The following is a 16123-nucleotide window of genomic DNA, read 5'->3' as shown; positions in this document are numbered from 1 at the left end:
ATCCCCTGGGATGATGTGCTGTGGTATGGAATACCTCTTTGGCTAGTTTGGGTCAGGTGTCCTGTCCCTGCTTCCTCCCGGCTTCTCTTCCTCCTTGGCAGAGCATGAGACTCACAAAGTCCTTGGTCAGGGTAAACATTCTGACCAGCAACTGAAAACATCGGCTTTATCAGTATTATTCCCAGGCCGAAAGTCAAAACCACAGCACTGCACCAGCTGCTAAGAAGGAGAAAAACTGACTGCTGCTGCTGAACCCAGGACACAAACTAAAAAGTTTGTCATGAAAACCCCCAATATCAAGATAATCCTGTCTCTCTGAGTGATCTTTACCTAGTACTTCACTGTATTGACTGCATTTACCATCAAGCTAGATGACCATTAAGGTCCATACCAACCCAAACCATTCTATAAGTCTGTGATTGTTTTGTGAAATATGATGTCCAAATTGGATTGTAAAATTGTAACTTAGACCTATCATTAGAATGTAATATTGTAGACATTTCCTATTTAAACTGTTTATACTTAGGTTATGCCTGATGTGATTAGATCTCTTCACTTTCTTTGAGTTTCCAATAAAAAAATTATTTAGGTTAACAGAAATGAATTGCTGTCCCCTCTTTAGAGGAAAACAGTCCTGTTGGTTTTGGAAGATATAGCATTTGTTTTTCACCATTTTTTTTGTCCCTGGCTCACCAGCCTTCTTTTTAAAAGTAGCAATCAATTTGCATTGAGAACCTTGGTTTTTACTATTTTTTGTCAAAAATATCTTTTTTTACAGCAGTTTTTCAATATAGTTTATATTGGAAGCCTTCAGATAATAAGTTATTTTTAAACAAGTAAATCTATGGGTCTTTATCGGTACTTGTAGTTAAGTTACTCATGCATCTGCAGACAGGGACTTCTGGTTGGGGTTTTCTTTCACCTTTTTTTTTTATGTTTACTTGTTTCCATTTTAATTTGATTTTGGGTATTCATCTGCTGAGAGATATGGCTGCTTGAAATTAGACCAAATATTTGTTGAAAAAATGTGCTAGCTGAAGAATGCAATATAAGCGGAGATAATTTGTTAATTTTGGAACCAGATAGGGTTTCTATTTCTTATTTTTTAAAATATTGGTCAGACTCTTTTTCTTATTTCTTTGATCTTTTCTGTTGTTATGGCTTTTTTCCTTTCTGTTTTGATACATAATTATTTCTGCAGTATTCATTCAAAGACAAGGAAATACTTGGGATCTGAGAGAGGAAATTAAAGATAAAAGGAGAAGACTCAGGAGACCCACTAATTTTTCTTCTTTTATTTAATCTGAAAATACTTTTGTTAAGAGACAGCAGATATTCTAATGAAAATATATTATTAAATCTTCAAAAGCTGTTTTTTAAAAAATGGCTTTAGGACACATACTAAATGGAACATGTTAAGAATGTGATGAAATTGTCTCCACTTGAATTACACTTCTATACATTTATATGTCAGTAACATATGATTGTTGATGATTCTGTTGTTTTATTGAAACATATCATGCTGTTAATTCAAAAGATGTCAAAGAAACATGCTGGCTTTAACAGCATTTATGTGCTGCACTAAATGCAACAGTTTTCCAAATAAGACAGGAGGGATTCATCTATAACAAAATGGAAGGCACACCTGAAACACTGAAAGGATAGTGCAACTGTATGTCCTCTCATTCTTACAATAAGTGGTTCTTAAACTGGCTCTGTGGAGGGAAAATAAACACTGTAAAGAAATCCTTGTGGATTAATTGCATAAATTGCTTAAAGGCACAAGTGATGGATGAACTGGGATAAGACTAATGGAGAAAGGGCTTCACTGATCCCAGTTCTTGACTTCTCTTCTGCTTTGAATGTTAAGAGGGAATCTACTCTGGACTTTGGCAGTGTCCTAAAGCCAGCCAGCAAAATAATGTGAAAACATATTTCCAAGCATTAGTATATTTTCAGTCTTTATTTGCATGGAAATACTTTCCAATTCCATTAATTGGGGGGGGGGAAGCATACAGTATATATAATTGGGCAACTGAATTAAGTTTCATGTTAAATAACAAGTCTGGTAAGGTTACTAATTCATTGAGACTTCTTAAATTGTTAAATGAAGTTCTGATCTTGACTCTGTTCTTATAAAGCAGACTGCTATAGTAGGTAAGCTCATTTGGAGATATCTAAATATTTTTAATTGCAAACTCCAAGAAATAAATGGTTGCATTTAACTATATGTTATACCTGGCTTCCCCCAACAGAAAAAAACAACCACTTTCCTCAAAAAACCTCGTCTTCTGAATATTTTTCTTTTCACTTTATACTTCTTACTCAGGTGCACAGACAAATGTCGTGAATCAAACTCACTGGTTAACTGGAGGTGGAACAGAGATTTTTCTTCAGTTTGCATCCAATTAACTGATGCTTTATGTCATGCAAAGCCTATTTCATTTATATTTATGGAAGTTATTGAAAAGGAGGTTATTCATGGGATAGCTAATTTTGAGCAGTGTCAGTTCTTTTTTATTTGATTTTGTATTTCCCCTCTTAAAATGAAAAGAAAGGTTGCAGGTGCTGTACAAAAATGTTTTTGTTGTTATTTATTTTTCAAATTGTGGGAAATGACAACTGATTGGGTCTGACATACATTGCATGGAATTTCACGCATCACCTGCCCATCAAGATTAGCAGTATTGATTAGCAAAGTGCCTGTTTGATATAGGGAGAGACAAGTTTTCATTAAAAAAAGCGTAATTGAGTGACTTAAAGGAGGGAAAATCTCTTGTCTCTTGAAATCACTGAAGTATACTGTTGTAAAGCACAAAAGACAGCATTTTCCAAAATGGCTGATGAATTTGATTAGCCCCATTTCTTCCTGACAGTGGATATTTCACAGGTACTGGAGTTAAAGATAAGGACTGGAGATAAAAAGGTAGCATATTTGACATTTTGCACAACTGATGCCCATTCAGATGTTATTGGGTGAGTTATTTAGAAGTGGAGACATAAAATCAGTATCGGCTTTTGAAAACAAAACTAATTATTCCTAAAGGCTACTTGCTTAGAGCCTTCTGTGCATTTTATTAGCTTTTTTCTTTAATTAAAGAGCATCACCCCATCAACTTTTTTTTTTTTTTTTTTTTTAAATTATCCCTTTGGACCATTTGTTTAGGAAGTCAGTAAGTTTGCCAGACTTATATCAGTGGGTTAGATTTAATTTTTTAGGATTTTCTTGCAGCTCAAAGTTAGTAAAAGCTGAGAAGTTGGATCTGTGGCTCTCTTCTAGTGAAAGAAAAGGCAATTCCCAGAAATCAAGGAATGCCACAGCATGATATGCAGTCAAGTGTTTCATTTTCTCAACCCCTTCATATAACTCTGAATGTTATAGTGTAATTCACTTTTTCTTTTTCTATTTTTGTGAATTTTTGGTAGGAAGCATGAGCTTTGCAGTTCCTCTCACTACATCTTCTGAAAATGCCTGACGTTGATGATCTCACTGAGGTATCAACATTCACAATAGGCAACAGGCATCTTGAAAGAATATGGTAGTTTTTAGAAATTTAATTTAATTTCTTCTTCAGTATTTTTTAACTAGGATTCTATAATACTGCTTACCTTACTTATGTCTACCTGAATATTTCAGTTACAAACTCTCCAGAGCAAAGTTTGTATCTGTGCATTTTTTTCACGTTAACACTTACAATGATGCAGCCATTTTTTTCTCTTAGCATTTCCTGAATATCATTTTAAAGGATAAGAAATCAAAGAATGTCATAAGGACTTCTTGCATTGTTGCAGGTCCGAGTAACAGGACCTAAAAAGGGTAAAGATCTTATATACACTTTTTTTTTTTTTTTTTTTTTTTTTTTTTTTTAATGCATGCACCAGTACTTAAAAGGAGTCCTCTGAGTTGGGAGGAGGAAAGAAAGATGTGTGATGAATATACTCTAAGTTGTTTGGAGATGACTCTCATTCACAAGATGCATATATGCCCTGTCCCTGAAGGTGACAGTGATTTAGGTCTGTTCTTTGAATAATTTCCTTATTACAGTTGCTCTGGACATTAAGCCTTCTGGCAGCTGTTGAATGCTAACTTTCTTTGCTCATTAAATAACATTTTCTATTTCTGCTAAGTGCATTAAATGCAGTTAGCAGTCTCAATTTTACATCACCTATCCTCACTGTCACTGCCTTTGTCTAAAATTTACCTAAATATAATTGCGAACGTAAGCTCTGTTCTAGCTGTTCAGAGTCTATTAACACTGGGTTAGACCCATTATTAGTCTGAAAGACATGCACCAGGTTTGCATGGAGCTTGGTTTTTGTCTTCTTTACGGGTACACCAAACCTCATTTCTAGTTATTTCTTGTCACAAGGTGAAGCCTACTCACAAGAACCATTGAGATAAATGAAACCATGAATGCATCTGCCAATCCTAAATGTTTAAATTAGTCTGGTATGTGAAGGAAAGAAAGAAAAAATATCAGGGATGATGGAGCTGTTAATCACTTTCCATTCTTGGAAGATATTTGGAAAGACGAGAGGGTGAGACTAACCTCAGTAACAACTGCTATTTGGCCTCAGATATAGGGAAAGAGATTGTTCTGGGTCTGCTTGGATAGTGAGGCCATTGGCTCCCAACAACCTAATCTTAAAAAAAGCTGCCTAAGACAATAAAACCTCAGATATGCGGGTGAAACTCCTCTCTCAAGGGACCCCTGACACCGAGTGTAGCCAGGACTTGGACAGTCCTGCAGACAAAGCAAGTGTCCAATTCTCCTGGGTTCCAGTTGCTGGTCTAAACTAGGCTGGGAGGCTGAGCAGTGAGAGTAAGAGGTGTGTGGATGTCACAGAATTTCACTCCATCCCATGTATCCATCCTTCTTAGTAAACTAATTTTACCTTTTTATGTCATACCGAGTGATCCTACCCTACTGCCAATAACAGAATGCACTCGTAACAAAACAAAACATTATCCCAGTTTCAGCTGGGATAGAGTTAATTTTCTTCCTAGTAGCTGAGACAGCACTGTGTTTTGGCTTTAGTCTGAGAAAAAATGTTGATAACAGAGCCATGTTTTATTTGCTGCTGATTAGTGCTTACCCTAAGTCAAGGACTTTTCAGTCTATCATGCTCTACCAGTGAAGAGGGGCACAAAAAGTTGTGAGGGACCATGAGCAGGACAGTTGATCCAAACTAGCCAAAGTGGTATTCCATACCACTGAATGTCATATTCAGTATATAAACTGGAGACAGCTGTAGGAGGCTGATTGCTGCTCATGGGTGGGCTGGGCATTGGTCAGCAGGTAGTGAGCAATTGCATTGTGCCTCACTAGTCTTATTTTTTTGGGGAGGGGGTGCTTATTCCTTTGTTTCTTTATTTCCTTTTATTCTTGTTGTTGTTGCTGTTGCTATGATATTTTACTTTATTTCAAGTATTAAACTGTTTTGCTCCCCACCAGCCAGGGTGGAGGGGGAGTGAGTGAGTGAGCGGCTGCATGATGCTTAGTTGCCAGCTGGGCTGAAACCATGACAAGTATCAACAGAGTAGCATCACTAATGAAACACAGACAATGTTATGGCTATTATCCCTTAGAAGTTTATTTCCTGATAAAGTTTCTTAATTCAATTTACTTACTTTTTAGTACATTATTTATTATTCTACCTCAGTAATCCATCTGCCTGTGCATATCCATATTAAAGAGGGACTGGATAACAATAATTGCTGTGAACTAGTCCCCATGGGTTGGAGTAAAAGTGCTCTCTCTTCACACATACCAGTTTGTTAATTACCATCACTTTGAGCAGGAGAATACTAAATCTGAGATTTAAGCCTTTCTCAGAATAAAATTGTTAAAAAATGTTGTTACCTTCTTTCTTTCTTTCTTTCTTTTTTTTTTTTTTTTTTAAGAGAAATTCCTTACTTGACTTCTTGTTGTAGCAGTTCCCTCTTGGTGCTGTATATCATGTGTACCTAGGATAATTTGAACTAACTCAAATGGATTTACTGTGGATTTATACCACTGAAGATAGAACTATGATTTTGTCATATCATAAACTGTTTTAAAGTTAATCAACCACATGGATTTTATCATTTCAATCCAACTCCTTCTCTCTGGAACATAGGGTAATACATGGGGTGATTTCCATCTGTTTAGAGAATCAGTAGTGCTGACCTCTCCCTCAGGGCCTTTGTACGATATTTTTCAGTGAAGTGTGAAAAATCTCAGCATATTATCTGAGTTGTGAGAAATGAATCATCTCAGATCCAGCTGCTGTGCAGCCATTTGTTTTCCTTCCTGGACTTATCTTTACAGTCATAAGGTCCAATGCCTTTTATTTAGTTTGGAATAAGTGCAAAGTTTGCATCTGTTGCAATATATCATGTAGGCATCCCTTCTGTGAAAAAGAAATGCTGAAAATAGTCTTGATTTAAACTTAATTTATTTGAGATTTTGAATGACATAGATGGTTTGGAGTCCATTCATCCATAGCAGTGGGAATAAAATTGGAACGAACTCTTATGTTTACTACTTACTTCTCCTCTAAGACAGCTTTCTATTTAAAAAAAATATATTTCTCTGTGTGTAGGTATAACTTGTGACTGTAGAGAGCTATATTATTGTATCATTTCTTTGCAAGTTTACTCAATATTATTTCCAACCAAATTTTTTTAGAAATCTCTCTGTACAATTAGTTCACTCCTTACAGAAGATCCCTTTATCTACAACAAACTTTCCTATTTTACACTCTGATAAACAGATCTACCAATAGGATTACAGCTGTCATCTTATTTCTGCTATTGCGAGTCAGAATTAATTTCACTGAAAAGAGATTTGTATGGTTGTAGTGCTGATATAAATGAGGTCAGAATCAAGTTGATAGTTACCAGGGTTGGCTTCTTGGACATTCGTTTCTTAATAAAGAGAGATGTTTTCCACATTTTCCAGATGATAATGCCAGAGATTTTAGCAAATATTAAAAATCATTTTGGGGTCTTTAAATTAAAATTGTCTCAATCCATTTGGTAGTTAGGCACCAGAATATGAGAGCTACCACCACCAAGAGGTGGCTTTGTCAGAAACAGCTGATGCAGGCAGGTCTCAAAGAATGGAAAGTTTTTCAAGCCAGTAAGTAAAGATCTCACTTTATTGCAGAAATTATGAAAAACATATATATTTTTTCCTCAAGCACTTAATCCATACTTGGAAGTGTGCATAGACAGCAATTTTATTATTAATAAATAGAATTCTGTATTTTACTTGAGGAAGTATGCATCCCAGTACACTGAAAAATGACACAAGGTAAATGAATGAGGGCATAACTTCTCTATTCCCTTATCTAATATTTATGTTTAACAGTTGAAAACTGGAAATTATTCAGTGAAAAAACTTGCATGGGCATATGCAATAAGAAATCAGAACATTTTAGTCTGAAGAGCTTTCTTTCTTTTTTTTTTTTTTTTTTTTTTTTCCCCCACAGTTTCTTCATTTGTTCCACCACTTTGAATAGCTAAGGAAGTCTCAGACAGTCCATGACATGCTTTGTTTGACTTAAATGAGAAACTGGGACCATTTCTTTTTAAAAAGCAAAACAGCTGTGGAGAAGGACAGAAAATACCAAAGGTGTCAGACGTATCACCTCCAAAGAATTTCTTTAAACACAAGACTTACCTTGCCCACATATTGAGTATCTGGACCTGTGTACTCCTCCAGCAAGAAAAATTGATTCCACATCCAACCACGCTTGGTGCGGTGCAGTGTCTTTCCATCATTCTCTGACAATCCTGTTAACCTTTCACTGCTTGAGTGCTTGTTAGTCCTTTTTTGGGATGACATCACATGAGTCACATGAAACATACAGCTCCAAAGAAAGACCATCAAGAAGGAGTAAGTCCTCATCATTTACAGAGATGTTGTTAGCCTCCACTCCACTAATAATTCACAAGAAGAATTTTTTAAAATGTTAGATTCCTTTTGTAAGTTGGACCTAGGGGATGGAGAAAAGTATTTGTGTAAGTTGCAATACCAACAGCCTAGTGATCATGACAATAACCTGTGCAAACTGCATATAACCATAAAAGTTACTCAGGGAGTTTTAAGTCAAGTTCTGTAATATTTCCTTTCACATCTTCTATTTCACTCTCTCACATTGTATAAAGACATAAATTTAAAGCATAATCTGAGGAAAATACTACTTTGAAAACTTCTGCTCCAGCAGCCTCCTGACACACATAAACAACCCAAATAGTAAGAAGCCTTCCAACCTATTCTCTCCCATCACAGCCTGATGCTATCTTTTCTTACTGTCTGTTCCGAATTGCTGCAAATCTGATTTTTCTGTTACTTCATGATTAACACAATCCCTTCTTCCCCTTTTCTAGCCCCCCAGTGGTCCAGCAGATCTGCTTCTGTTTCTGCACAAAGGAACTCATAATATTAGCTGTAATTTAAAGTATTATTGATAACTTCAACAGATTCCTTGTTCAAGAAAGAAAAAGTACTTGTTACATAATTTTTGATTCACAGAAACCCTCCTGGGGTTAACAAACATTTGCATTTGGGACAGAATTCTGAGTTTGGAATCTATTTTATTTTTTCCACTCCTGGATGAACAGGTATTTTCATGATAAAGAATCTTATTCTTATTTTTATTTTTCTGTAGTTGATGTTTTATGTAGAAATTGGTAAACAACATTTAATCAAAAACCAAAGGTGTTGTGCAGTTATTGGAGGAGGGTTTGGGGGTAGGTTTTTCCTTTTTTTTTGGCAGTATAACCAACATGCTTGATATCCCAGTCTTTTCCATAACTTGGGTTTCCTGCCAAGTCTGTTTTTGGTTTAGGATGTTGTCCTGGTTTAGCAGTAATTTTTTCTACTGGTGCAGTGCTGTGTTTTGACTTTCGACCTGGGAATAATACTGATAAAGCTGATGTTTTCAGTTGTGGGTCAGAATGTTTACCCTGATCAAGGACTTTGTGAGTCTCATGCTCTGCCAGGGAGGAGGAGAGGCCGGGAGGAAGCAGAGACAGGACACCTGACCCAAACTAGCCAAAGAGGTATTCCATACCACAGCACGTCATGCCCAGGATGTAGAACTGAGAGTTCCTGGAAGGGCTGGATCACTGCAGGGTGAGGGTGAGGTACCGGTTGGTGAGCGGTTGTATTCTCTTGCTTGTTATTTCCTTTATCATTATTACTATTGGTGGTAGCAGTAGTGATTTGTGTTATACCTTAGTTATTAAACTGTTCTTATCTCAACCCGTGGGAGTTGCATTCTTTTGATTCTCCTCCCCGTCCCTCCAGAAGCGGAGGGAAGAAAGGTGGGGGGGGAAGTGGACTGTGTGGTTCTGATTTACGGCCTGGGCTTAAACCACGACAGATGTCTTTAGCTGAGCTGCCATTGTATATTACAGAAAGCATAGGAAAACAATTCAGCAGCAAAAGCATCATTTGTTTTGGGAATCCTAGTCCATGAACAGTGATAGAAGCATGAAGCCACACTATCCAGAAGTTTTAGGATACCTAAATTTTGAAATTTAATATAGACATGCATACCTATCCTCCTTTCTCCCACAAACCAACATTACCAGCAGCTACTTTTACTTTGTTTTATTCAGGGGAGAGGAATGAAGACTTTTTCTGTATAAAAAAGATTTATTTTTTTTTTTAATAAGATGCTTTTTGGGAAAATTATTAGTCAGTTGAGAACAAAAACTGTTTAACAGAAAATATTCACTGAATTGTACTCTAAAGACCTTAATGATAAAATTGACAGAATTTTCTCCTTGTGTGAAGGTTTCCTTAAGATGATATTCTGTATGGTCTTAACTAGCAGTCCTGAAGAAGGATCAAAATCTTAGCATTTTAACAACTTCAGGGAAAGTTTTAGCTGAGCAAAAATTGAAGGCTTGGAATATTTATCACTTTCTAACATAATGTTCAAAAAGAAAAAAAAATTAATAGGTGTCAAATTTATGCAGAAGACCATGCATATAATGCAGGAAAACTCTTTATTTTTCTTTTACTTCTTTATTTTACTTGAAGAATTAAAGCACAAAGTAAATTAATTCTATTTGCATAAAATCATGAATGTACATAGATCTTGATATACATAAGTTGATGTATTTTCTCTGAATTCTTGTTTTCTCCCTTGTAATTCTCAGTATGCTTCTGTTACATGTAGAGCGGCAAAGGGGAACTGTCCTGTGGCTAATTTAATACCAATAATTTTTGACATTAACTGATGATCTTGCCTTGTGATTGAAACTTTTCCTGGATAAAGAGAAAAAAAACCCCAAACCTCAGCCAATCTTTTATCCCATCATCTTTGATAATTCTAATTCCCTGTATAACATAGAATGAACTGGTTTTTATCACTAAATAAAATTATTTATAAATGTAGAGCATAAGTTGTCATCTTGATACTCAAATCCAACCCACTGCACCAACTGAGGTAGATTGCAGAGCCTCCTCAGACTTTGTAACTTAGATTCTGGTTAAATTACTGGAAAATGAAAGTAAACAGCAACAGGAATTTTTTTTTTTTGACAATAAAAAAAAAAAACCTGCAAAGGTAGATTATCAAGTCTGTCCAATGGCTCTGAAGTCTCTTATCTCTTCTTGAGAAACTCTTGCTTGATGTGTCCTCAAATAGTGATCTTTCACAGCTGCATCACCATACTTTTTGTTGGACTATGGTTCAATAGTTCACCTTAAATACATTCTGAACTATAATATGTTTAAATATTCATACTGATCAAATTATGGATTTGATTGTTTTTACTTTTTATATGAGTGAAGTGTTGCTACAAAAATATTCCAATAAATATCATGATTTTATATATTTAAGGTAATGACTGATTTATTTCTCCAATTTCTTACAGTATCAGCTCTTCTGCTGATAAAATGAAACAAACCACAAAACAAAAATAAAAGCCTTGAAAAACTACACACATATTTGGCCAAATATTAACATGCATTGAATCTGTGGCACTACTAAAATTCCTAAAATTATATTTTGCAAAATATCTAGGTCTTGGAAAGGCTGTGAAAAACAGGTTATCCAAAACCATTAAACAGTTTAAATTTTCTCTTCAAAATGTCATTTCAGAACTTAGACAAATTTAACACTCAGATGATTTAGTCTGGTTTATTTTTACTCTTCTTTGAAATGGGGGAAGAATCAATATCTTTTCATTTGGCCATTTGGAGTTGTGTGATTACATCTTCAGTTTTTTGGTAATTTCAAATGGAAATCAAATTTCAAATACTTCACTTTTGCTATTTCAAAATGACACATTTTTAACTTCCTGAAATTGTCCTCATTCCATTCTGTCCAAACACTATCTGCCATACTCATTCAAATGTATACGAAGTTTATATGACTGTTTTCTTTGTACTCAAAGAAATACTTCAAGGTGGTATCTCATCTCTGAGTCAGCTGTTCAAGTTGGTCAGGAGTAGCATTTGGTAGACTCAGAAGATGTCTGAGTGTTATTTTAATACTGAAACAAAGCATTCTGGTGTAGTTTGGAAAAGTAAGAGCAGCTATTCAGCAGACCAAAATGCACTGTGTATGTTTTTTTTTTTTCTTGAAAGAATCTAGCTTCCCATATTTTGTCTCAGCCAGGGCAGAACTTAATCTGAGATGGTTTCAAGTGTATGGTTTTCTGTATAGTACTGCCCTCTACTGATTTCAGATTTTCAAATTAACAGAAGAACTTTACTATTACTAAGAGGAAGGATAACACCCTTCATGTCAAGAAGGATATGACTCAGGTTTCAGAATGACAGAATTTTAGGGAGTTTTTTCACAATAGTTGGATGTATTAGTGTAAGGAGTTATTGTTCTGGATCAGTCTGGCTCTACTGAACATTATGGTAAATTATTTCTTTTAAAAGGAGCAAAGATCTTAAGTCTGAAACCAGGGAGAATAATTTTAGTGGCTTTTTTCCTAAGTAACTGATCAAAATCTCTCTTATTCTGCTTCTGCTTCCACTATTTAATCTGTACAATGGTCATCTTCTTGTCAAACAATGGAAAATGGTTTTCTTTCTAGTTGCATTGGGAATGTCTCTTAAGATGAGGTATTCATGTTTTAAACCTTTTAATGCCCCAAATTGTGGAGAACCTACATTCTTTCCCCACTTTGCGAAGCAGAGGATCTGAGTGGAGGCTATAAATGTCTTTTATTTTTACTTTTTAAAGGATCTGTAGTGGTAGCCTTGAAGAATTACAGTTTCTCCTTGCAGTAAGAAGTCTGATATCAACAACAGTTCCAAGTAAATTAATCTTCCCTGTATGAAAGACATTATTTTCCTAAGCACATTAGCAACTGGAAAAAATGCATCTTTTAAAGTCCTTTTGAATGTAAAATATTCTATTTAGATTCTTCAGGTGTAGTGTGAAATAAGCCCTGCTGGGATCAATAGCAGGGATTTGTTAGCAATGATGTCAATTTAAATGTTTCTATAGCAATTGCCATGGCAATGTTTTTAATTAGTACAGCACAGTCACTCACAAGCATGACACGAAGAAAAGCTAACCTTCGGCAACTTGATAATGTGTCCTACATTAGTTTGCTTCATTTGTTAATAGTGAAGTAAAATTCTGTTCTAAAAGAAACAGGCTTTAGTTTTCATGTATAGCTAAAATTAGCAGAGTTAATTGTAGCAGCAGTTCTTCATACTGCACTTACCAATCTTGAAATAGGAAAGATGCATCTGATATTTAAAATCTGTAAAACAGGGTATAGCAAGTATAAAACTTGCGTAGCTTGCACGCATGGAAGTAATCTTACTGAATTTGGGTGTGTTTCTTTTGAAAACAAGAAGAAAACCCAATCTGAATTTAGCTTTAATCTATCTAGACTGAATACTCACAATGGTGAAGATGTAGCAGTACAAAGTTTTGCTATGAATAACACTGTCACCAGTAATACTAAGACTTAAGTAGAGGCTAGGTCTGTGCCACTGTAGGCTCACTTTTATTACTCCCCAAACTAATTAAAAGGTAGCCCATATATGCATAGACATGCTTCCCTTTGACTGCAGTGCTCAAATATTCTCTGAGTGCAGTCATTGTACAAACAGGAATATAGACTATGGATGTATCACTGATGGCTGAATCCTTTTGTTTTCATCTTCCTAGTATTCTTCCTTCCCTCTCCTCTCTTCATAGGTAAAGATGGGGTTGCGGGTAACATTGAAAGGATGAAAAGAAAAAAGACAACGCGCATCTTGACTGATCTCCCATGCTGAATCTGGGAGAACGAAGAAAGGTGTTTTCCTTTATTTCTATGAGAGCTGACGTAGATTTTGAGGGATCCCCAAAATTTAAGGGACAGATTTTTGACCGATGAACACACATTCTTTGAGTACAAATACTCAGTTCCTATTCAGGCACAGAAATATGGACCACATGAAAAAGGAAATATTTTCCCACTCAGCAGCTCCTCCTGCAAACCTTCCAGAAGAGATTTTCAGAACTGCTTTTTGCCCATTGGGTTGCTGATCTGTTCAACAGTATATACAGTGGAGATAAACTCAGCTGAAAATTTTGTTAGGAAAGACCTGAAGGCAGTTCTTTCTATCTGGGACACTACTCCAAGTTCTCTCAGCTACATGAGTCAAGAAATCACACTAAAATAAATAGAGTTTTAGGGAAAGTGAATTAATAGCAATATGCATTGGAATGCCTATTGAATTAATGTATTTAGGCAAATGAATCTATGGTTTGTAAGTGCATTAGGAGCAACATTTTTCTTGCTGTGACAAGAAAGAGCTAGCGTTTATTTTAGTGTTTTGCCAGACCCTAGGCTATGTATATTGGAGACACTGGTCCAAATTCAACTCAATGTGGCTTGAGTAATCTTTTCTATAGCACACACAGTATCACCAATTCCCCAGGTGGATGGATCTGGCAAGAAAATATATTGATTCATGTTTGGACAATCCCCACTGGCAAAGACTCATGGAGAAACACAGCTGTGATTTAAAGCAACTGTCTCTGGGCAGAGAAAATACTATCTGCCCTTCTCTGGAAAAAGTTTCTTCCAAGGTGCAGATGAAACTGTTTCTGGACTCTTTCTCCCCCAGCCATCCTCCCTTCAGCTAACAAATGAAGCCTGTAGCACTTCCAAGCCATTCTGTATAAGAGTCTCTCACTTGTTAGCAATAGTATTCAACGAATTTAAAAAGAGACTTTGAAAATACCTGTTCCTGAGGCAGCAGGCCACTGGATTACACAAGTGAAATGTATATTTTCACATTAAAAAAAAAAACAAACCCACAACCTTTTTCTCAAATAATAAACCTTTCTACAGGATCTACTTTTCATCAGCATGAGAAAAACTAGGAAATATAGCACTTATAAACCCTTAAAACAAGGCTTTTTGAAGATAACTACTTTGATCTTTAGTATCGATTTTTCTTCACAGGGAACACATTTCACTCACCATATAATGAAGCTACATTATAAGTTTTTATATCACATCTTAGTTCCAAATGCAGCATATTCATCACATTCATCATTACATTCATAGTTTTTAAAGAATAGCCTTCAGAAAAAGGAAGACAAATAAATCCTGTCATCAAAGCAAAATTCTGTTCTTCACTTCCCCTTTACGATTATCTCAAGTTCTGTCACTCATAAACTGGATGACTCTACTATGATATTGATACCTTGAAGTATTTTTAAGGCTTTTATTGCTTGGTTGGGTTGGGATAGGGTGGGGTTGGGGGTTGTTGTTTGGTTATTTGTGGTTTTTTGCTTTTTTTTTTTTTTTTCTTAAACAGCATAGCCCTCTATCTGCCCAATACAAAACCAAGCAGTATCTGCAGGCATAGACTCCTTTTTTTTCCAGATGTGTTGATTCTCCTCAGTCTCTCTGCATGAAGCAGATGAGATTCACCTAAGGCAGCATTGTTAATGACAGGATGTTCTTACCAAATGTCCTGGTATATCCTATGAAAGCACATAATCCTGATAACTAGAACTAAGTACTTTTGCCAAATGCCTCTTTCTTGCTGCTTCATTGTGAAGCAGCCCATGTTAGTCACACAGAGGTCTTAATGAAGCAATCTGAAACTCCATATCAGGTGCCTCATACCTCTGCATATCTCCTAAGCATAACATGTACAAGGATGAGAGCTTTTGGAACTTTCTGAGTCCACAGCTTGTCTAATGGCATAAGAGGTACTTACAAGCCAGCATTTCCTGGAATAAGAACATCTTTAAGCCAGTATTTCCTAGATTTTTCAAAACTATTAATGCCTCCTATCCTCCTCCTTTTTTTTTTTTTTTTTTTTTTTTTTTCTCAAGTACATCTGAGTCATTAGAAATTTCTTTTCCTATAGCAAAGGATCGTGAAAATCAGACTTAATTACTGCCTGCAAGGAAATAGGCATGCACTTCCCTGGACTGGAAAAAAACTCAGTTGCTGACCAATTAAATGTAGTTGGCAGATTCAGACTGGCAATTGCAGACCATTGCCACTGCTTCATTCTTGAAGTAACCAAGCAGCTGCTGAATGCTACCATTTATCAGATCTCAACCCCTTCTATGCCTTTCTACCATCTTCAACGGGATCACAAAATCTTTTGATACTGGTGATCATAATCTGTTGCAGTATTCAAGCAGCAGGAACTTCATGCATGTATAGGCAGCATCTTAATCATATTCTGTACTTAATTTCATCATGATACATAGCTTTTTTTCTCTGTTGCAGAGCTCTGTGTTAAAGCTTTCCTGTAATTATCTAGTTACATTATGGTTATTCCTCAATGGCAATTGTCAGACTTTATAATTTTAAATGTAATATCTGGGGGTTACCACATGTGTGTTTTTATATAATTCTGTAACAATTTCACCGTACATAATTTTGGTGTCCACTTTCTGCATTGCATAGATCACAAATGTGTGTGTGTGTGTATATATATATGAAACTACTGTAGTTATTATACCATTGTTAGCTAGAGGCGGATTTGTATGGAAAGGCTCAAACCCATATGGCTGAACTCTCTTCTCTCCCCTGTCTCTCTCCAAAGCAGGGTTACCATGTCCAAATCATCCTGTGCTTCATCCTCAAACACTAACAAGAATTTTCTGGAGAGCGCCAGTTCGTACA

General features: G+C 35.9%; 1 protein-coding gene across 1 annotated transcript in view; it reads right to left on the bottom strand.

The window, feature by feature from the left end:
- CDH9 (cadherin 9) overlaps positions 1-7898 on the bottom strand; it is a gene marked incomplete at both ends in the record, with an annotated part of 79566 nt that extends 71668 nt beyond the window's left edge. The window contains one exon of the mRNA XM_080611879.1: positions 7668-7898. Coding sequence (XP_080468005.1) covers positions 7668-7898 — 231 coding nt within the window. The remainder of the gene's footprint in view (positions 1-7667) is intronic.
- Positions 7899-16123: the final 8225 nt, after the last annotated feature.

The sequence above is a fragment of the Psittacula echo genome, assembly GCF_963264785.1.
Source record: "Psittacula echo genome assembly, chromosome: 2".
Classification (NCBI taxonomy): domain Eukaryota; kingdom Metazoa; phylum Chordata; class Aves; order Psittaciformes; family Psittacidae; genus Psittacula; species Psittacula echo.
The sequence above is the reverse complement of the archived record's forward strand: the minus strand, read 5'-3'. Positions and strand labels throughout refer to the sequence as shown.